General features: G+C 48.6%; 1 protein-coding gene across 2 annotated transcripts; it reads left to right on the top strand.

Annotated features, from left to right (window-relative positions):
* Positions 1-18: 18 nt before the first annotated feature.
* USB1 (U6 snRNA biogenesis phosphodiesterase 1) lies at positions 19-20,860 on the top strand. 2 transcript variants are annotated; one of them, XM_055298167.2, is made up of 7 exons: positions 156-360; positions 1,235-1,401; positions 9,297-9,480; positions 13,568-13,621; positions 16,615-16,720; positions 18,260-18,343; positions 19,429-20,860. In XM_055298167.2, the coding sequence occupies exons 1-7, from the start codon at positions 263-265 to the stop codon at positions 19,531-19,533; spliced, it is 798 nt and encodes a 265-aa protein (XP_055154142.1). In that variant the 5' UTR covers positions 156-262; the 3' UTR covers positions 19,534-20,860. The 2 variants fall into 2 exon arrangements, with proteins under 2 accessions (XP_055154145.1, XP_055154142.1); XM_055298170.2 differs by lacking the exon at positions 13,568-13,621 and having other exon boundaries at positions 19-360.
* The last annotated feature ends 2,325 nt before the right edge of the window (positions 20,861-23,185 follow it).

Here is a 23,185-nt window from a genome sequence, read left to right as displayed (position 1 = left end):
ATATGTGAAATGGGTACACGAAGGCTGGGGGGGTCCTGGGAGGCTGCAAGTGGCCAGAGCCGCGTGCGCAGCCGGCAGGCAGCGTGGAGTCGGTGGGCTGAATCTTCACCACTGTCCTGCCGGGTTCCGCCCCTCCCGGCCCCGCCCCGAGGCGGTGCCAGCCCAGGTCCCGCCCCTGGGAGGGCGCTTCCGGCACAGCGGAACTCCGGGTGCCGGTTGAGGTTGATGGTGGACCTGCTCTGGTGGTCTTGGATGAGGCCCCATGAGCGCGGCGCCCCTGGTGGGCTACAGCAGCAGCGGCTCCGAGGATGAGTCCGAGGACGGGATGCGGACCAGGCCGGGGGATGGGAGCCACCGTCGGTGAGGACTGAGGAAGTCTCTCCGGAGGGCGCGCGCATTCACCCTAGACCCAGACGGGACCCGAATGTCTGGGGGTGGAGTGGGGAGGGAGGGTGCAGGGCGGCTCCGGGAAGGAAAAGGGGACGCAGGGAGAAAGGAGGATCCAGAAGATACCCCCAGACAAAGCCCCAGAGTGGCCCCACATGGCTAGGGCCAAGTTGGGAGGCCAGACCTGGGTTCGGGTCCAGCCTCGCGCTGGCCCACTCTATCGCCTGGCACACATCCCTGTACCATCCTAGGTCCGTTTCCTGATTTGAACACAATTGCGATAGTAATACTTGCTAAAGCGTAGGGAGAGCCTTTTCATTCATCCAGTAAATATTCACTGAGCATCCACTCCCTGCCAGGCTGGGGTCTGGGAATTCAGCGGTGAACAAAACCATCGGTCTTACTTCCTGGGGCTTAGATTCTTAAATGCTAGGCCTTATCTTTCCTGAATGCTTTACAAGCAGTAGCTCAGTTGATCTAACAATTGCTCTATCAGATAGACATATACTTTCAAATGAGGCATTTGAGGCCCAGAAAGGGACATGACTTGCCCAAGATCACAGAGCTAGAAAGTGCTACTCCAGCTGCAGCCTGTCCAGCTTGGGAATGTGACCCCTGAACCACATTGCTGCATGCCCCGTTGTTTCCCATGGGGACCTCGTGCCCCAGAGTTGGCGACCCCAGTGAGACAATACTGGAGAAATAATTTTGCTATCTAGAAGCTGCTTCCAGCACCGGGCTGGAAACACACACTCAGAGCCATCATATATAAGGGGTTACAACTTTTGTGGTATGTACAAAGGTAGAGAATGCTAAGAGGATACATGTGCTCATTTTTCTTTTGCAGTGGCCGGAGCCCCCTTCCCAGGCAGAGATTTCCAGTACCTGACAGTGTGCTGAACATGTTCCCCGGCACCGAGGAGGGGCCTGAAGATGACAGCACAAAACACGGGGGACGGGTGCGCACCTTCCCCCACGAGCGGGGCAACTGGGCCACCCACGTCTATGTACCATGTGAGTGATGTGTGAAAGACAAGTGGCCAAGACCCATAGACCCATAGGTGCCTCATGAAGGGCAGAATCTGGCCCCAACTAGAAGGAAGAAACCAGAAACCTCTAACACTGGTGGTGGGAAAGTCATTGACTTAGCAGAGAAAAAGCAGGTTTCAAGAACTGGGGATTTTTCTGTCATCTTGGTTTTGAATTCATTGCCTAAAATATGTATGACCTCTGGGTATAATATTCTCCCTGTTCATGAGGAGGTGACCAAAGGAGAATCTGGAGCAGGGTGTCAAGGTCATGCCAGGCACTTTATTTCTGAGAGGGCCCTGGGTACGCTGGGTGTGCAAGGTTCACATCCCACCCTAGCTCTGATCAGCAGGTGGCAGGCAAGAAATGCCCAGGCTTCAGAGTCAGACCTCACTCCGCTGCCCACTACTCTAGGTGCCCTTTATAATATACTAGACTTCTCAGAGCTTCAGTTTCTTCACATCTAAAATGCGGATAGCACTGGCTAGGCCAGGTGGCTTACACCTATAATCCCAGCACTTTCGGAGGCGGAGGCAGGCAGATCACTTGAGCCCAGGCGTTTGAGACCAGCCTGGGCAACATGGCAAAACCCTGTTTCTACCAAAAATACAAAAAAATTAGCCAGGCAAGCCGGGCGCGGTGGCTCACGCTTGTAATCCCAGCACTTTGGGAGGCCGAGGCGGGCGGATCACGAGGTCAGGAGATCGAGACCACGGTGAAACCCCGTCTCTACTAAAAATACAAAAAAAAAATTAGCCGGGTATGGTGGCGGGTGCCTGTAGTCCCAGCTACTCGGAGAGGCTGAGGCAGGAGAATGGCGTGAACCCAGGAGGCGGAGCTTGCAGTGAGCCGAGATTGCGCCACTGCACTCCAGCCTGGGTGACAGAGCGAGACTCCGTCTCAAAAAAAAAAAAAAAAAAAAAAATTAGCCAGGCATGATGGCACACACCTATGGTCCCCACTACTTGAGAGGCTGAGGTAGGAGGATTGCCTGATCCTGGGAGGTAGAGATTGTGGTGTGCCAAGATCACTCCACTGCACTTCAGCCTGGGTGACAGAGTGAGACTCCATCTCAAATAAAATAAAATAAAAATAAATAAATAGATAAAATGGGGAGAGTAGTAGTACCAGTCTTCTAGGACTTTCATGAAGATTAAATCAGATAATCTATGTTAAGTTCTTAGCAAAGTACACAGAGTAAGTTTAGGTCTTGAAACCTCCATTTCCCCATCTGCACAAGGAGGATGAGATGATTCTCTATGCTGCCTATCCACCAGGGGATTTGGGCAAATTGAATAGAATACTGGGTGTGAGAAGACTCTGGTGTTTTTTTGTTTGTTTGTTTGTTTTTGAGGCAGAATTTCGCTCTTGTTGCCCAGCTGGAGTGCAATGGCGCGATCTCGGCTCACTGCAACCTCCACCTCCCGGGTTCAAGCGATTCTCCTGCCTCAACCTCCCGAATAGCTGGGATTACAGGTGCCCGCCAGCACGCCTGGCTTATTTTTGTATTTTTAGTAGAGACGGTGTTTAACCATGTTGGCCAGGCTGGTCTCGAACTGCTGACCTCAGGTGAACCACCCGCCTTGGCCTCCCAAAGTGCTGGGATGACAGGTGTGAGCCACAGAGCCCAGCTGGAAGGTAATTAATTATTTATTCAGGCTGGGTGCAGTGGCTTACGCCTGTCATCCCAGCACTTTGGGAGGCCAATGCGGGCGGATTGCCTGAGTTTGAGACCAGCCTGAGCGACATGGTGAAACCCTGGCTTTACTAAAAAAATACAAAAAAATTAGCCGTGCATGGTGGCGGGTGCCTGTAATCCCAGCTACTTGGGAGACTGAGGCAGGAGAATCGCTTGAACCTAGGAGGCAGAGGTTACAGTGAACTGAGATTGCACCACTGTACTCCATCCTGGGCAAAAGAGCGAGACTCTGTCTCAAAAAATATATATATATATATTTATTTAATTTGTTTAATAGATTTAGGCCTATTTAGATTATTTCTTTGTGAGTTTTAGCACATTGGATCTTTCAAGGAATTGTTCCAGTTCATCTAGGTTGTCAAATTTGTGGACATAAAGTTATTCATGGTATTCTTTGATTATCCTTTTATTATCCATGGGATCTGTAATGATGTCCCATCTTTCATTCCTGATTTTAGTTATTTGTGTGCCCTCTCTATTTTTCTTAGTTAGCCTAGCTAGAAGCTTGTTGATTTACTGATCTTTTCAAACAACCAGCTTTTGGTTTTATTGATTTTCTTTATTGATTTCTTATCTTCAATTTTACTGATTTCTGCTCTAATTTTAATTATTTCTTTACTTCTGCTTACTTTGGATTAAATTTGCTGTTCTTTTTCTGCTTTCCTAAGATGAAACTCAGATGATGATTGACTTTAGATCTTTTTTTTTTTTTTTTTTTTTTTGTGAGGGAGCCTCAATCCGTCGCCCAGGCTGGAGTACAGTGGCACAATCTCAGCTCACTGCAACCTCCACCTCCCAGGTTCAAGCGGTTCTCCTGTCTCAGCCTCCCAAGTAGCTAGGACTATAGGCACGCACCACCATGCCCAGCTAATTTTTGTATTTTTAGTAGAGACGGGGTGTCACCATATTGGTCAGGCTGGTCTCGAGCTCCTGACCTCCAGTGATCCACCTGCCTCAGCCTCCCAAAGTGCTGGAATTACAGGCATGAGCCACCATACCCAGCCTAGATCTTCTTTTCTAATATATGCATTTGATGCTATAAATATTCTTCTAAGCACCTTTTGCTGCATTCCACAAGTTTTGATAAGTTATGTTTTCATTTTTATTTTGTTCAAAATATTTATAAAGTTTTCTGGAGATTTCTTCTTTGATCCGTGTGTTATTTAGAAGTGTGTTGTTTAATCTCCAAGTATTTGGGGATTTTCCAGCTACATTTCTGTTGTAGACTTTTAGTCTAATTTCATTATGGCCTGAGATCAGACATTGTATGGTTTCTAGTCTTTTATATTTAAGGGGTTCTGATGCTTACTATTTTTCTTCAGATTGTATTTTTGCCCTCTAGTATGTCTTGTAATTTTTCCTCGATAGCTGGACATGAAGTACTATGTAAAAGGAACTGTGGTAAACAGGCCTGTATGAATGTGGTGGTGAGGTGGTGGGGGACAAGAATCCTTCTGTAGTCCTGTGATTGGGTGTCAATCTTTTGGTGAGCCGGTTCCTCTGGACTGGGAACTTCCCACAAGCTTCTCAGAATTCTCCCCCTCCTAGGTGGGACAGGATGGCCAGAAGGTGCTGCAGTTTGGTATTTCACTTCCTCCGGGTCAGTTAAGAGTCTGGTAAAACACTTTCAGGTTAGGCTGTAATTCAGTAAGTTTCTCCTGGGGGCAGACCTTGTTAAGAAAAACTGGAGGCCGGGCGCGGTGGCTTACGCCTGTAATCCCAGCACTTTGGGAGGCCGAGGCGGGCGGATCACGAGGTCAGGAGATCGAGACCACGGTGAAACCCCGTCTCTACTAAAAATACAAAAAATTAGCCCGGCGCAGTGGCGGGCGCCTGTAGTCCCAGCTACTCGGGAGGCTGAGGCAGGAGAATGGCGTGAACCCGGGAGGCGGAGCTTACAGTAAGCTGAGATCGCGCCACTGCACTCCAGCCTGAGCGACAGAGCCAGACTCCGTCTCAAAAACAAGAAAGAAAAAAGAAAAACTAGATGCTCCCGGCTGGGTACGGTAGCTCACCCTTGTAATCCCAGCACTTTGGGACGCTGAGGCAGGCAGATAATTTGAGGTCAGGAGTTGGAGACCAGCCTGACCAACATGGTGAAACCCTGTCTCTACTAAAAATAAAGAAAAATTAGCCGGGCATGGTGGCGCATGCCTGTAGTCCCAGCTCCTCGAGAGGCTGAGGCGGGAGAATCGCCTGAACCCGGGAGGCAGAGGTTGCAGTGAGCAGCATGAGCAGAGATGGTGCCACTGCACTCCAGGCTGGGCGACAGAGTGAGACTCTGTCTCAAAGAAAAATAAAGGAAGGGAGGGAGAAAAACAGGATGCTCCTATGTGTTTCCAAATGGCTGCTTTCCCCCTTCCCCAGCCAGAAGCACAGGGTATTTTTCTCCAGTATTCACTGTGATAACCTGGTAGACCTCTAGGAGGTAAACCTCACAAAAATGCGGGGCCCCCCACCGACAGAGTTCCCCTGGAGTTTTTAACGCAGATTTGTTTTGTACACACTGAGTCTCAGGCAGTTTGTCAATTACAGTTCAGGTTTCCCTACCTTGCCGCTGGTTCCTGCAGAGCTTTCAGCTCGTTGTAGGTTTATGCTCTGGTAATTTGTGAGTCTCTGTATTTGCCTGTTGGTATCTCTGATTTTAGGGGCAGCAGTTTGCCCTGTGACCTCACGTCTCTTATAGAGCTAAGAATAGTTGTTGCTTTTTCAGTTTGTTCAGAGTTTTGCTTGTTGTTAGGATGAGGTGGCGACTTCTAAGCATCTTACATGCTGGATTGGAAACCGGAAGACCCCTGCGTATTGCTTATTGACTTCAATTTTTTGCTGTGAGCATGTGTTACTTCTATAACCAGAAACACCTATTTTTTAAAGAAAAAATTACAAAACTTTAAATTTTTTTATTTTTAATTTTTTGGGTACATTGTAGGTGTATATATGTATGGAGTACATGAGCTATTTTGATACAGGCATGCAATGTGTAATTATCCCATCAGGGTAAATGGGGTACCATCACCTCAAGGATTCATCATTTCTTTGTGTTATGAGCATTCCAGTTGTACTCCCTTCTTCTAAAAGGTACAGAAAATGATTGCTGAGTGTAGTCACCTGTCGTGCTACCAAATACTAGATATTATTTATTGTACTTAACTATATATTTTTGTACCCATCAACCATCCTCATTCTTCACCCTACCTGCCCCACCCCCATTACCCTTCCCAGCCTCTGGTAACCATCCTTCTACTATCTCCATGAGTTCAATTGTTTTAATTTTTAGCTTCCACAGATGAGTGAGAACATGGAAAGTTTGTCTTTCTATGCCTGTCTTATTTCACATAACATCATGTCCTCCAGTTCCCATCCATATTATTGCAGATTACAGGATCTCATTCTTTTTTGTGGCTGAACAGTACTCCATTGTGTATATGTGCCACATTTTCTTTATCCATTGTCTGTTGATGGACATTTAGATTAATTCCAAATCCTGGCTATTGTGAATAGTGCTGCAATAAACACAGGAGTACAGATATCTCTTTGAGATACGGATTTCCTCTTTTGGGTGCAAACCCAGCAGTGGGATTTCTGGGCCATATGGTATTTCTATTTTGTTTTCTGAGGAACCTCCATACTGTTCTTTATAATGGCTGTACTAATTTACATTCCCACCAACAGTGTTTCTCTACATCCTCACCGGTATTTGTTATTGCCTGTCTTGGATAAAAGCCATTTTAACTGGGGTGAGATGATAGCTCGTTATAGTTTTAATTTGCATGTCTCTGATGATCAATGATGTTAAACACTTTTTCATATGCCTGTTCGCCATTTGTATGTCTTCTTTTGAGAAATATCTATTCAGATATTTTGCCCATTTAAAAATTGGATTATTAGTTTTTTTCCTATGGAGTTGTTTGAGCTCCTTATGTATTCTGGTTATTAATCTCTTATCAGATGGATAGTTTGCAAATATTTTCTCCTGTGGGTTGTCTCTTCACTTTGTTGATTGTTTCCTTTGCTGTGCAGTGGCTTTGTAACTTGACATGATCCCGTTTGTCCATTTTTGCTTTGGTTGCCTGTGCTTTTGGGGAATTACTCAAGAAATCTTTGCCCAGACCAATGTCCTGGAGAGTTTCCCCAATGTGTAGTAGTTTCATAGTTTGAGATCTTAGATTTAAGTCTTTAATCCACTTTTATTTGATTTTTGTATATGGCGAAAGATAGGGGCCTAGTTTCATTCTTCTGCATGTGGATATCCAGTTTTCCCAGCACCTTTTATTGAAGAAACTATCTTTTCCCAGTGTATATTCTTGGCACCTTTGTTGAAAATGAGTTCAGAGTAGATGTATGGATTTATTTCTGAGTTCTCTATTCTGTTCTGTTGGTCTGTGTGTCTGTTTTTAGGCCAGTACCATGCTGTTTTGGTTACTATAGCTCTGTAGTATAATTTGAGGTAATGTGATTCCTCCAGTTTTGTTCTTTTTGTTCAGGATGGCTTTGACTATTCTGGGTCTTTTGTGGTTTCATATAAATTTTAGGATTTTTTTTCTATTTCTGTGAAGAATGTCATTGGTATTTTGATAGAGATTGTATTGAATATGTAGATTGCTTTAGATAGCATGGACATTTTAACATTATTGATTATTCCAATCCATGAACATGGAGTATCATTCCATTTTTTTGTATCCTCTTCAATTTCTTGTGTCAGTATTTTATAGTTTTCATTGTAGAGATCTTTCACTTCTTGTTAAGTTTATTCCTAGGTATTTTATTTTATTTGTAGCTATTGTAATTGGGATTGGTTTCTTGATTTCTTTTTCAGATTGTTCATTGTTGGCATGTAGAAATGCTACTGATTTTTGTAGGCTGATTTTGTATCCTGCAACTTTACTAAATTTATCAGTTCTAATAGTTTTTTGGTGGAGTCTTAGGCTTTTCCAAATATAAGATCAGGCCGGGCGCAGTAGCTCACGCCTGTAATCCCAGCACTTTGGGAGGCCAAGGTGGGCAGATCACTTGAGGTTAGGAGTTCAAGACCAGCCTGTCCAACATGGTAAAACCCCATCTCTACTAAAAATAGAAAAATTAGCCAGATGTGGTGGCACACACTTGTAGTCCCAGCTACTCATGAGGCTGAGGCAGGAAAATTGCTTGAACCTGGGAGGCAGAGGTTGCAGTGAGCTGAGATCGAGCCACTGCACTCCAGCCTGGGCAACAGAGTAAGACTGTCTCAAAAAAAGAACAACAACAACAACAACAACAAAAAGACGAGTAGATCATATCATCCTCAAGCAAGGATAATTTTACTTCTTCCTTTCCAATTTGAATGCCTTTTGTTTCTTTCACTTGTCTGATTGCTCTAGCTGGGACTTCCCAGAAATACCTATTAAAATACTATTAGAAGTGGCTCACGCCTGTGATCCCAGCACTTTGGGAGGCCGAGGCAGGTGGATCACCTGAGGTCTGAAGTTTGAGTCCAGCCTGGCCAACATGGTGAAACCCTGTATCTACTGAAAATATAAAAACTAACTGGCTGTGGTGGTGGGTGCCCATAATCCTAGCTACTCAGGAGACTGAGGCAGGAGAATTGCTTGAACCCAGGAGACAGAGGTTGCAGTGAGCCGTCATGGTGCTGCTGCACTCCAACCTCTGGCAGAGTGAGACTCCATCTAAAAAAATAAATAAATAAGGCCGGGCGCAGTGGCTCACGCCTGTAGTCCCAGCACTTTGGGAGGCCAAGGCGGGCGGATCACGAGGTCAGGAGACGGAGACCATCCTGGCTAACACGGTGAAACCCCGTCTCTACTAAAAATACAAAAAAAAAAAAATTATTCGGGCGTGGTGGCGGGCGCCTATAGTCCCAGCTACTCGGGAGGCTGAGGCAGGAGAATGGCGTGAACCCTGGAGGCGGAGCTTGCAGTGAGCTGAGATCGCACCACTGCACTCCAGCCTGGGCGACAGAGCAAGACTCCTTCTCTAAACAAACAAACAAATAAATAAATAAATAAATAAATAAATAAAATGAAAATAAAATTCTATTAGAAGACATAGACATAGGCTGCTGTCCAAGTAATTTTCTCCCCAAACCCAGAGTAATAAGGACCTCCCTCTGCCTTCTGGGCTTCTTCATTCAGCCATGGCACCTTGGCTGAGAGAACAGCCCGCCCTCTTTACCCTTCCCCTCCAGATGAAGCCAAGGAGGAGTTCCTGGATCTGCTTGATGTGTTGCTGCCCCATGCCCAGACATATGTCCCCCGGCTGGTAAGGATGGAGGCATTCCACCTCAGCCTGTCCCAGAGCGTGGTTCTGCGCCACCACTGGATCCTCCCCTTCGTGCAGGCTCTGAAAGCTCGTATGACCTCCTTCCAGAGGTGAGTGCTTCCCTCTGCCTCCCTGCTCCCTCCCCTCCATGGCTTCTCCTCTCCTGAGCTACTGTGGGCATTACCCCAGCAGGCAGGCCAGACCTAAAGATAGAATATGGCCCCTCTCTTGGGGCTGCCTGCTCTACTTCTTGTCCTCCGTGACCTTGGGTATGCCATGGAAGCTCTTGACACCCCTGATGCCTTATCTGCTCTGTAGGAAAAGCCAACTGTTTTTCTGTAAGCTCTCGTTCAGTATTTCCAGCACTTCTGTGACTAGATGTGTAGAGATTTTCCACACCAACAAATTACCCAACTCTCCAGACACCCACTGGGTGTCCTATAATCGAACGCAATTCTGACACTAATAACCCAGGGTTAGTGCAGACTTCATGGGTTAAGAGCTCAGTTCCACAAGACTGCGCTCCATGTCAGACACCATCTGCAGTGTTAAACTCTCAGGTTACCCATAACATCTGTCTGATTTCACTACAAATCAGAGGTTCTATGGACCCCCTCCTCAGGTTTGATCGTTTGCTAGAATGGCTCACAGAATTCAGGCAGTCTACTTACTAGGTCGCCAGTTTATTACAAAGGATATATTAAAGGATACACATGAACAGCCAGATGAAGAGATAGGTAGGGTGAGGTCTGGAAGGGTCCCGAGCATGGGAGCATCTGACCCTGTGGAGCTGGGGGTGAGCCACCCTCCCAGCACATGGGTGTGTTCTTATTCACCAAGGGAAGCTCCTCAAACCCTGTAGTTCCAAATTTTTACAGAGGCTTCATCATGTAGGCATGATGGATTATTACCTCAGTCCCTAGCTTCCCTCCCATCCCACAAGGGTAGGGGGTGGAGCTGAAAGTTCCCAGCTTCTAATCATGCCTTGCTCTTTCTGTGATCAGCCCCCATCCAGGACCCCACCAAGAGTTGCCTCATTGGAACCAAAGATGCCCCTGTCACCCAGGAAATTCCAAAGGATTTAGGAGCTCTGTGTCAGGAGCCAGGGTCACAGACCAGATAATAGAACAAAAGATGCTCCTAGCACCCCCACTGCTTAGGAAATGACACAGGTTTTAGGATCTCTGTGTCAGGAACTGGAGGCTGAGTCCAACATATATGTTATCATTTCACAATGATAGGTCAAACAGGTCATGGTAATGGTGGGAGCTACCTCACTGGGGGCCTATGGGGGTGAAAGGAGATTATGGGTGCCCTCAGCACACCACTTGGGTGAAGGGTTAGTACCAGACCCCACTTCTGGTTTTGTCTGCCAGCCTGGGGCTTTTTCTCCCCCTTACCTATTGCATTATTTCATAACTCTTTTCCTACCAAAAATGCATCTCCTGCTAGACTGGTCCAGATCAAAACCCTGCTCTTTCACTGAGGCTCTCCCGATTGGCATCTCCTGCAGAATCACTCCGTCCAGAGATCAGTTGGTCCTGTGGTTTCACAGGTGACCCCTCTGTCCAGAGATCAGTCGGTCCTGTGGTTGTTTCACAGGTGACCCCTCCGTCTAGAGATCAGTCGGTCCTGTGGTTCTTTACCCCTGGTGGTCATTTCACTCACCCTCATATGCAGTCATTCCTGTGTCCATCTTCCTTCCTGGAGCCCACATTCCTCCAGGCCAGGACGGTGGCTTCTCTCTGAATTACCCCGCAGCTTTTTTCCAAGTGCTCTGCTCACAGTAGACATCAAATAGATGCTTGGTGAGTCATGGAGCGGGAATGAGGGAGCCCAGAGAATATCTTTCTGGATCCTTTACTGTTGATACTAGAAGGAGCCTAAGAAGCCGCCCGGCTGGTGGTTTTCTGACCCTGCCTTTATCAGCAGAGCTTTTTTTCAAATGAGGTGTTGCACAAAAGCCTGACGTGTGGCTGTGTAAAACAGAAATAAACAGTCTTCTAGCCAAAGCCCCATTCCCACAGTTCAGAGGTCCATAGGCCCAGGAATTCCATAGGATATCACTGCCCAACTGGGAAACTGCTCAGTTAGCTGAACCCCTTCTGAGGGCCAGAGGAGGACAGGATTTGTCCCAATCCAGTCACTCGGCCAGGGAATCAGGACTGAAACTCATCTCTCAACCTAGTCCAGCCCTCCCCCTCTTTGTATTGTCATTATCAAATTGATTGATTGATTGTATATTATCAGGACTCTCTTAACCACAGGTGCCAGAAGCCCAACCCAAAGTGGCTTAAACCAAAGAGAAATTTATAGGCTGGTATAACTAAAAGATTGAGAGGTAGCACTGGCTCATGCATGAGTGGACTGGGGTGACAAGATATCAGATGGCACCTGACTGCCACCACCACAGGCAGACTGTTCACCATCTCAGCTCTGTCCCCTTCCTTTGTCACAATGATGAAGCCACCGCATCTCCCGGCTAATGGTGTACCAGCCTGGAAAGACAGCCTCCCTCTCTGATTGGCTTCAGCACAAGTCACAGCCATGACTGCCTGGTCTGACCCGGCTCCTGTGTGCTTTCTTTGGGAGTAAAGAGTTAACAGGCCCTTCCACACAGAGTGCCTCCCTTATCTTGCGGAAACTCTGCCCCTGGATGAAGGAGGAGAGTGGCTATGTTAGTGCTGATGACTGGCACACTGCACTTGCGCTAGGAAGACGGCATGAACTGCACCCCTCCAGGGAAGCCACGGCCTGGGCACCCCTGCATAGAGTGGTTCGTTAACTGGGCATGAGTCCCTTGCTGGGACTTAGGAAAACTCTGCCTAAAGTCCATTGCAAGAAATACTGATCACTGTGGGATGTATATGTGGCTGGTTCCCTTGCTCACTGAGAGACTAGAAAACAGCACCTGGACCCCTGGGCTGGTTCCCTCTGAGGAAAGGATCTGTGTCATGAGTGAAGCCCGGGCAGGTGTGGTCTCTTCAACTTTGATCATCTGGTTGAGCCTAAGGTGACCAAGAGTGGGCAGTGCACCCCTGATTCTGTTGCTGTGACTGAAGAAATGCTAAGCTCTGTTTGGCCAGGCCTGGGCAGCCTGCCTCTGGAGTAGGGGTGGAGAGCCATCCTGCAACACGAGGTTACCAGGAGAAGGAGTTTTGGTTGGGCACAGACATCCAATGTCCACTCCAGGATGTTTGGGAGACACCTTGAGAACTCTTCCTAAAAGCTTCACTTAACCGAGCTCCTGGTGGTTCTGTGATCCCTTACATTTTCTCCAGAGGCAGAGAGTTGGCTGACTGACTTTTGCCCTTGGGCAGATTGTGAGGCTCTACCCAGCATGCTGGTATATTATGTTCCCTCAGATGGGAATGAGACCCTTGGCCTGGGGGCTGTAAAATGATCTGTTTCTGTGATGAGACTTTCCACGGTGAGATTGCTAGTGTCTCAGAGAACAAAGGACAGAACCAGTCCAAGTCAAAGCACTTACCTAGCTGAGCCTGACTCTTCCTGTGTTATTGATCTGAGGGGTGGGTGGGTGGGGGCATCTGTCTCGATTTCACACCAACAGACCTATTCCCCTCACTAAAGGGTCATAGGTGACAACAAGGACTCTGGAAACAGGCAGACTGACTGTTCAAATCCTGGCTCACTAAATTCAGCTTCACCATGCCCCCGTTTCTTTGTCTGTAAAATGGGCATAATTGTAGGCTGCTCACAGAGTTGTATGAGAATTCGAGAAATGGAGCGTGCAAAGGCTTGAGCTCAGCCCTGACATGAAGAAATGTTCTCGTGATTGTTTAGATGAAATCGGAGTCGTCTATTTTTTAAAAAACTGCAAGAAATGAATCAGCTGTTAAGTAGTCCATTATCACCTACTTGATCAATAAGGCTTTCTCAGTTCCCATCAGTAAAGTTGAGATAGTCTCAAATTGTTTATCGAAATGAACTGCTATTAACAAAGTAAAATTTTTACTAGCACCTGGACGATGTTGTGTGTTACTCGGGCTGGGTGATTTCAAGGTCTTATCCAGCTCTAATGTTTTAGGGTTCAGTATACCACCTGCATAATGGGGTGATAATATTAAGTGCAAAATGAGTTAACTATATTTTCAAAGTGCTGTTTTTTTAACATAAGCTATTTTTTCTGCTTTTTTTCTTACGATTTTTCCTGAAATATGGTCTTCTAAATTTCAGATTCTTCTTTACTGCCAACCAGGTAAAGATTTACACCAATCAAGAGAAAACCAGGTGGGTCCTCCCAACCCCCAATCACCATTAGAGGAAGATTCTTTGGTGCAAAAATTGAGTGCTTTATTTCTGGACTTGTTTGTCCCGTTTTTTGTTTGCTTTTAACCAACTCTATGACTATAAAGGCAGCTATCCCCAAATCTGAACCTTTAAGAAAAATAACTGGGAGATCCCAGGCACAGTAGCACATGCCTGTAATTCCAGCACTTTGGGAGGCTGAAGCAGGTGGATAGCTTGAGCTCAGGAGTTCCAGACGAGCTGGGCAACATGGCCAAACCCTGTCTCTATGAAAAATACAAAAATTAGCTGAGCATGGTAGTGTGTGCCTGTAGTTCCAGCTACTTGGGAGGCTGAGATGGGAGGATCGCTTGAGCCTTGGAGGTTGAGGCTACAGTGAGCCAAGATTGCACCACTGCACTCCAGCCTGGGCAACAGAGTGAGATCCTGTCTCAAAAAAATAAATAAAAAGGCCAGGTGCGATGGCTCACGTTTGTAATCCCAGCACTTTGAGAGAACAAGGCGGGCAGATCACCTGAGGTCAGGAGTTCGAGACCAGCCTGCCTGACATGGCAAAACGCCATCTCTACTAAAAACACAAAAAATTAGCTGGGTGTGGTGGCAGGCACCTGTAATCCCAGCTACTCGAGAGGCTGAGGCAGGAGAATCGCTTGAACCCTAGAGGAGGAGGTTGCAGTGAGCCAAGATCACGCCACCGCACTCTATCCTGGGCGACAAGAGTGAAACTCTTTCTCAAAAATAAATAAATAAATACATTAAAAATGACTGGAGGAGCATGTGGCGGGTGGTGTACAGAGATTGAGAGAAGCATCTTGGTTTAGTGAAAACCTGTAAAAGTCAGAAAACCTGTTTCTGCCCAGCTCCATCCCAGTTGTGGTGTTTGGTCCGTGTCTTCATCTCTGTGACCTTTCGTTTTCACACTGGCACACGCCTCCCACCATCCATTGTTAGGCAGTTGTAAGGCTCAAATGAGCCCCAAGGCCTTTGAAAAGTTAAAAGTATTAAAGTGTTAGATGAACATAAGAAGAAATGATTATCCTGCCTTCAAACCGAGCCTCCCTGTCTGATGCACTCACTGGGCCACCTTCTCTGAGCACTTCTGAAAGGGGCCTCATTTATTTGTTCATTTATTCCATGCTGCACAAGTTTGTTAAGCACCCACTTGTGCCAGGCATTTGCTGTATGCTAAGGATTCATCAGTGAAGAGGCAGACACAGCCCCTGCTCTTTTCAATCTCATATTCGGAGGGGAGACAGACAATAAACAAGTAATGAGAGTGTTTGTTAATAACTGTGGTGTGATATGATGTTCAGGAGTGGGTAGTCCAGGAGGGTACCAGGGAAGTGGCCAGGGAGATGGCATTTGATGGTGACCTGAGAATGAGAAGCCAGCCTTGAAAAGAGCTGTTGCAAGAGCTTCAAGCAGAGGACATAGCAAACTAAGTGACTCCGAGGCAGGGAAGATTTCAGCATGTTTGAGGAGGCCCGTGAGGCAGACCCCAGAAAGCATGTGGGAGAATGATAGGAGATGAGATGGGCAGGGTTAGCCCATCCAGGGGCTGCAAGGTCAAGTAAGGAGTTTGAATTTTCAGTACAATGGAAGCCATTCGAGGGATTTGAACAGAGGAGAGGCATGATCTGATCTATATCTGGGGATGTCAGTCTGGCTAGATGGTGTGTCTGTGGCCATGGAGTCTGGGGGCAAGATAGAAGGGAGCAAGAGTGGATGCAGGGAAACCAGAGAGGAGCCAGGTGTCATTGTCCAGGTGAGGGACCATTGGTGGCCTAGATTAGGGTGGCCATGGAAGACCAAGAGGTGGACACATTGGAGATACACTAGAGGCAGAAGCAACCAAATTACCAATGGGTTGGATTTATGTGAAGCAAGGGGAAAACGAACATTGATTCCTGGGTTTGAGGCTGGAACAACTGGCCCCGTTTTCTGTGATAAGAGACACTGGTGGGATGAAAAACAAAAGTTCTGCTTTGTACCTGTTTGTTTGTACCTGTTAGGTTTTGCTGTCTATTGGACCCCTAGGTGGAAATGTCACATATACAACTGGGTGTTCAGGAGAGGGACCAGCTGGAGATAGAAATGTGGGCAGTGTTGGCCTGTGTGGGAAGCAGGGCTGGGTGAGATCAGCCTCCTGGAGAGTGCAGATGGAGAAGATCCAGTGATCTTCACCACGGGGAGGCTGGGGAGCAGAGAGGGTGGCAGAGGACCCTGAACCGGGAGACGGGAGGCAGGATTAAATCAGGACTGCGTGGCAGGTGATGTCTTGGGAGCCAAGAGAGAAAAGGGTTTCAAAGAGGGAAGAGTCCACTGTGTGAGATACTGCTGGGCGGGTACGAGGCGGACAGTGAAGTGTCCCTTGGATTTGGTAACATGGAGGTTGTTGGCAACTTTGACAAGAGCACTTCCAGCAAAGTGGGTTGAAGATGGGAGGTGAGAAAGAGAGTGATGGTGGATCAAATCATCTTTTTGAGAAGTTTCACTGAGAATGGGATGGGGACTGGCTGCAACCATGGGTTCAGGGGAGAGTTTTTAAAGATGAGAGAGAGCGTGCCTGAGTGGTTGTGGGAGGCGCGGCAGATGCCAGGGAGCAAAGTCCTTGAGAAGAGGCCTCCTTGAGGACAGGAGTCATTTGCAATTGGAACGGTGATGGAGAATGGGGGTGCAGAAGCTTCTGGGTTCGTGACTTGGCAGTGGTGGGTGAAGGCGTTCCTGGAAGGGTTATTAGATCCAGGGGAGGGAGGAGAGCTGTGTGGGTGAGAACTGGGAAAGGAAGATTTACAGACAGAGAATCTGAGGACTGAGAGAGTTGGCTCATGGAGCAGGAAAGCGAGTGTACCAGGGAGATGGTGAGACCCACGGCCCAGGCCTCTTGGCCTTCTGCCTGGCTCCTCCTCGGCTGCACAGATGGCTGGTGTTCTCAGAGGCTGCATCTCATGCCTGCGTTGTCTTCCTCTCCCCAGGACCTTTATTGGGCTTGAGGTCACTTCAGGGCATGCCCAGTTCCTGGACCTGGTTTCAGAGGTGGATAGAGTCATGGAGGAATTCGACCTCACCACTTTCTACCAGGTAATGAATGGGGTTGCTGCTTCTCCATTGAGCCATTTCTAATGAGAATAAAACTGTCTTTAAAGAAGCCCTCATAAGAGGCAAACCGAAGACCCTTCAGAACCTCCCGTGTCGGTGCTCCGAATGCCAGCCTTCTGAGGATGCACACCTCGGGAGGTGAGGGCTTTGAGGTGTAGTCAGATGCAGCCCACCCAAAGTCCAACATTTCTTAGAAATCTTGCTTTATATCCTAAATACGCCCGAGATTTGTACCTTCTGCTCCATAATGTTCCCATGTTGTTTTCACATTTTTTAAGTAGATGTCCCTAATAATTTTTGGTCAGATTGACCCTCAGAGAAGAGTTGTAGCTTCACACACCTTCCTGCACCTTGCCCAGGCCCTCCAAGGGCACTTGGACTCTAAGTCGACTATCAGGGCTTTGAAGGGCCATTCATTTTATTTGATATATGTTTTTAAACCGTGCTGAGGGAGATAAGTATGAATTTGAATGGAGACAATTATTGTTGCTTCAAAACTTGAGACTTTGGGGATTTTGTTCATGTCATCTGAAAAGTATGGTGTATACTGGAATGTCCTAGATCCGAATAGAGGGTAGATTTTCTTTCATGTCACAGATGTAATGACCCTCTATGATACTTCAAGGAAAGCCTCTGTGAATACGACTGTCTTAGCTCAGGCTGTCATAACAAAATACCATAGACTGGGTGGCCTAAATAACAGAAATTTATTTTTGCACAGTTCTGGAGGCTAGAAGTCCAAGATCAAGGTGACAGCGTGGTTGATGTCTTTTTTTTTTTTTTTTTTTTTTTTGGAGACAGAGTCTCACTCTGTCGCCCATGCTGGAGTGCAGTGGCGCAATCTCAGCTCCCTGCAACCTCTGCCTCCCATGTTCAAGCAATTCTGCCTCAGTCTCCCAAGTAGCTGGGACTACATGTGTGCAACACCACACCCAGCTAATTTTTGTATTTTTAGTAGAGACAGGGCTTCACCATGTTGGCCAGGCTGGTCTCAAACTCCTGACCTCAGGTGATCTACCTGCCTTGGCCTCTCAAAGTGCTAGGATTACAGGTGTGAGCCACTGCACCCGGCCAAGCATGGTCGGTTTCTGGTGAGGGTTCTTCCTGGCTTATAGATGGCCACCTTCACATGGTGGGGCAGGGGTTGGGGGCTGCAGGGAGAGAGAGCAGTGCCCAAGCTCTCTGTGATTAAAGGGCACTAATCATGAGGGTCCTGCCCTCATGACCTCATCTAACCCTGATTACCCCTCAAAGGCCCCATCTTTACATATTATCACATTGGGGGTTAGGGCTACATGAATTTGGGGGAGGGGACACGATTCAGTCCATAGCAAGGACCAGTCCTGTAATGTTTTGTCTGTCTGTGGAGGGTGCTTGGGATCAACACTGAGGATCTTGTCTCCCACTGGGCAGGCCAGGGATCCAGCAGGGATGTCACGACAGCTCTGTCACAGACCTGCTGTGATTGCAGGGCCTGCCAAGGGGTCCAGGTGACCACCTGCCTCTCGTTTCCCTCCCCAGGACCCTTCTTTCCACCTCAGCCTGGCCTGGTGTGTGGGTGATGCACGTCTCCAGCTGGAGGGGCAGTGCCTGCAGGAACTACAGGTGAATTTCCAGGGTGGGAGCACAGAGGGCGCTGAACTCCAGAAATGACAGGACAGATGCTGGAGAGGGGGAGGATGAGGCACCCAAACCTGAATCCCTGGGAAACAAATGACATGGCAGGAGACCCCAACACCTTCCCCTGCGACTCAAGGTGTGGCCCCTGGACCGGCAGCTTCAGTGTCACCTGAAGCTTATTAACAATACAGCTCTTTGCCCCCACCCCACCAAGACCTAAGAAATCAGAATTACATTTTAACAAGATCTCTGGGGATTTGTGTGCACATTACAGTTTGGGGAGCACTGTCCTAGAACACTGATCTGCGAGGAGGCTGCAGGCTTCCCCTGAAGTCCTAGCCACTTGCCCAGAGGTCAGAGGCTCGGGCCTGGCACTGAAAATGGGTGAAATGTACCAGGTGTAAGGAACATCCAGCCCCCAGAGTCTATCAAATTTTGATAAGTAGCTGAAAGATTCCACTTTCCCATCTGCGCCCTTGGAGGAGAACCAGCAGGTTACATGAAGTGGTAAGCGGCGGCTGATACTCCAGCCCTGGTTGGGGAGACAGTAGGGAGTGTGGCCATGTGGGAAGGTTGGCCTAGAGTTGCCAGCACTTCTGCTTCATAAGAGAAGCCAGAAACCTAGATTTTTACATGTAATCTGTCAGTTTTCAAGTGTCAGCAACTAATTTGGATGTTTAAAAAACATTTTGCAAGCCAAACCAAACATGTGCAGGCTGGATGCAGCTGTGGTCCCTCATTAAGGAGCCACCTTGCTCTTAGCCTGATGTTGCTGGAGGTGGCAAAGAGCTCTAGTTTGGGCTCCAGCAGACCTGGGTCCCAGGCCTGGTTTTATTGTTTCTGTGATCCAGGGCTCTGAGCATCTGTGTCCTCATCTGTAAAGTTGAGATGATAGGACCAACCTCAGAGATTACAGAAGTGATCAGACAAGATCACCAATGCAGAGCCTGGAGCCTGCAGCCTCAACCTCTCCCAGCCTCTCAAGTTGGGTGAGCTGGTTTTGTCTGCAGTGCCCTCCAGGTCCCAGATGCCCCTTAATGTGACTGTCCTCCCCTGGCTGCTGTTTTAAGGCAATCGTGGATGGGTTTGAAGATGCTGAGGTGCTGCTGCGCGTGCACACTGAGCAAGTCCGCTGCAAGTCTGGGAACAAGTTCTTCTCGATGCCTTTGAAGTGAGCACCAGAGGCCTTCCTCCTCCAGGGCCCTCTGCAGACCAGGCTGAGATGGAGGAACCTGCTAAAATCGATGGAGATGCTTCTAGCCTCCCAGTAGGAGGCCCCAGCCATGCCTTCAAGCTGGCAGGAGGTGTAGCCACTCATCCTCCCTGAGTGCTGATATTCTCTCTCTCTCTCTCTTCTCCTTTCTCTCTCCTCTCCTCTCTGTCTTCCTCTCCTCTCTCTTCCTCTCCTCTCTCTCTCTTCCTCTCCTCTCTCTCTCTTCCTCTCCTCTCTCTTCCTCTCCTCTCTCTTCCTTTCTTTTCTCTCTCTTCCTCTCCTTTCTTCCTCTCCTCTCTCTTCCCCTCCTGTCTCTCTTCCCCTCCTCTGTCTCTTCCTCTCCTCTCTCTTCCTCTCCTCTCTCTCTTCCTCTCCTCTCTCTCTTCCTCTCCTCTCTCTCTTCCTCTCCTCTCTCTCTCTTCCTTTCTTCTCTCTCCTTTCTCCCTCTCCTGTCTCGGCTGTTGTGGGTTGCAGGTTGGGTGCTGCTGTGTTGTGGTCCTTCGCAGAAACTGCCAGTAGAGGGCAGCCTGGGCATCCTAATTCTTACTCTGGTTGTTACACAAAGGAAATATTGGGGTCACTGGCGAGCCCACCCACGCTGGCCAGAATCTCCACTGTAGTCCCCCTAACAAACAGCCCTTCACTCCCTCTCCCACTTCAGCAATTTGTATTTTGATGCCATTGGCCTCAGATCAGTGTTTTAAATCATCACGCCCTGGCTTATCCCTGGTCAAGCCAGGACATGGGGTGCTTCAGTGGGTCTGTCACCCTCTCTCCTTGAAGCATGTCGCTTTTATTTATTTACTTTTACTCTCACCCTGCTCCTGTGCCAGCAGGGGCCACTTCAAGGCCAAGGTACAGGGTGATAACTTGTGGTCCAGCATCAGTTTTCTCCACTTCTTTCTCCCACTCACCCCCAGCAAGGTGCCTGGGGAGACTTGAGCAGATGTTTCATTTTGGCCTGGCCAGTGGCTGAAAGCCAGGCCTCCAATGCACTGTGACCTCTGGCTTCCCCAGCAGCTTTCCCAGAGAGGCAGAGGGGCCTTCCACAGCCCGGGTTCTCCTGCTGCCTCCTGCCTGCTGCAGCTGCAGGCATTCTGAGGGGCAACGTGGAGGAAGGGCCAGGGATGCATGGGATTTTAATTTTTTCATCAAACCTTCCCCATGGCAAAGGAACAGTCAGTCCTCTTCAGGTGTCTTCTGGATTTCTGGTGATGGACAGAGAAATCTTTTTATGTTACAGTTTTAAATTATGTTCAACAAATAAAAATGGCATTTTTTATTTTGGATCTTTTTTGGACTACTTGTATTTAACCCAGTGAAAAGATGACTGTCACCTTCCCCTACCCTGTCCAGCTGTGTCTCACAGTTTGGGAGGACTCTTGGAAGTCTCTGCTGTGACTTCCAAGGTGGCCTTGAGAGGCATTAATGATGCTTCGGTAAAATAAGGGTAGGGAGGGGTCACCTGGCCTGCCAGGTCTACACACAGAGTTCTCACATAGCACATCTAGCCTGGAGCTAGGTGGCAGGGGTCACTACCCTCATCCCTCACCCACATAGGCAGACATTGACGCCTTATACTGCTGTGACACTGAGCACTTCCCAGAACCTTCTCGTGTCTTCCTCCCAGTATCCCTCCTGAAAGGTAAACAGGGTGGGAATGTCTAGTCCTCTGTTACAAGAACAGGTTAAGTGACTTGCTTGCATGAGAAATAGGGCCGTACTCAGCCCTAACCTCAGGTCCTGTGCTGGGGCGGCCCTGTTCCAGCCCTGCACACCACCTCGTGGTCAGGCCTGGCATCTGGGTGGGGACATAGGGCTTGAGGGAAAGGTGTGGGGAGAGGGGCCTGTTGCCCAGGATCCCATGGTGGCCCCTGCAACCCCACCTTCCTGAAAGAGGCAGCCTCCCAGCCACTGCATTGAAAGACCCAGGCACATTCTGTGCCTTGTTCCTGCTCCCCACTGCATTGATCTGCTGACTCCGACTCATCATTAGGTTGGTTCTTCTGGAGAGGAGGAGGAGGCTGGGCATACTTTCTGGCTTGCAAGCAACACGGCAACTCTGGCTGTGCAGCCTGCACTTAACTGACACCTGCCCTGTGCCAGGCCCTGAACTGGGCACTTGGTGAACCAGATTAGGTCTGCCCTCTGGGTGCTCACAGCAGGGCTGAGCAGGCAGGGAGCACAGAGAAGAATCCCCATCCTCAACATGGCACTTCCCCAGACTTGGGTACTGGCTCTTATTGGGAGGGGGGCAGGTGTGAGGTAGGGCCTCCATCAACAAGCCCAGGAAGAGGGACTGGGCCATTCCCCTGGGGGAGGATGTGGCTGGGGAATCCGTCTGTGCTGAGGATGGAATTTGAGTGCAGCAACTTTGAGAAATGGGCCAAGATCAATAACTGGCTCCTCAATGGAGAATGGAAGGTGGCAATGGAGGAAGGAAGCATGAGCCTCGTTGAGGGGGAGGGGTGGGCAGGCTGGGCCTGAGGAGGAGGCTGGCGGCAGGAGCTTGGCGGGCACCCAGACACTCACTGTGCCTCTGGAGCAGAGTAAGCCCGTTCAGTGAGCGCTCCCGCTGACAGTGCAGAAGCAGCCGGGGCTCTTCCATAAGAGGAGATTCTCCACAAGAGGAGAAACATGGGAGACAACTCTGGAGACAGAGGGAAGACCAGAGCAGGCTGCGGTCCCCCCCAGGCAGGCCGGCCCAAAGAAATGCTCTTGATGAGGATTTTCTCGCACCAGGGAGAGTACAAAATCAACACATCTGGCCTCGGTGTCCTCAGATGTTCCCCGCAGGGCAGGGAAATCATCTCACGCCTGTTTGGCCAATTTCCACCTGGCACTCTCCAGCGAGGCTCCAGACCACCCCAGCTTTGTTTCCAAGGGAGAGGGAAATTACCTTGGCTTGTTTGTTTATTCCTTGTCTTGGCACCAAGAGTTCCAAGGCCTGCTTCACCTTTGATGGTGTGTCCGGTGGGTACATCGCCCGAGGGGCCCCTGGAGGGGAGAGCTGGGGGAGGGGGTGTCCTGGGCTTAGTTCCACCCCACAGCTACTTTCCTTCACTGAACAGGAGACCTCCCCTACGACCTCAGAACTCTCCTTTTGCAAATGAGGAAACAAACCCAAAGAGGGGAATAACTTGCTCAGATTGCCCAGTAAATTACAGCTGAGGCAAAAACCCAGGGACCTGGCTTCTGATCCAGAGCTTTTTACAACCCCTCACACCACATCGGGACCTCTAAATGAAACTGCTCTGAAACACCATGTCTGGGCTTTCATTCAAAAGACCAAGAAAAAAAGGTGTGTGGTGGTGGGCAGGGGTGTCAGGGCATAGATGAAATGGTATTGGCAAAATATGGATAAGGTTTAAAGCTACTTGATGGAAGGGCTGGACTTCACACATCTGAGTCCCACTGACTAGTCCTTTCGGGCTTTGGGTGCTGGCCAGACCCGGTAGAAACCCAGCTATCTTGGATTGGATGTAGGTGCAAATCCACCTTGGATTCCCAAAGTACCTATAGGAGCCAGAACCAATAATTGGGAGGTTCAAGATCTGGTCACAGGGGATGTCATTTCCTTAAGGCAGGATTGGACCCCGAGAGGAACCTCCAAC

The sequence above is a fragment of the Symphalangus syndactylus genome, chromosome 11 (assembly GCF_028878055.3).
Source record: "Symphalangus syndactylus isolate Jambi chromosome 11, NHGRI_mSymSyn1-v2.1_pri, whole genome shotgun sequence".
Classification (NCBI taxonomy): Eukaryota; Metazoa; Chordata; class Mammalia; order Primates; family Hylobatidae; genus Symphalangus; species Symphalangus syndactylus.
Note: the sequence above shows the minus strand (reverse complement) of the source record. Positions and strands in the feature narration are given on the sequence as shown.

Excerpts from the sequence above, each read along its gene's own strand:
- USB1 (XM_055298167.2), top strand. The coding sequence starts at position 263 with ATGAGCGCGGCGCCCCTGGTGGGCTACAGCAGCAGCGGCTCCGAGGAT. Across the intron at positions 1,402-9,296 it reads CACCCACGTCTATGTACCAT|ATGAAGCCAAGGAGGAGTTC; the intron begins GTGAGTGATGTG and ends CTTCCCCTCCAG. Across the intron at positions 18,344-19,428 it reads AGTGCCTGCAGGAACTACAG|GCAATCGTGGATGGGTTTGA; the intron begins GTGAATTTCCAG and ends TGCTGTTTTAAG.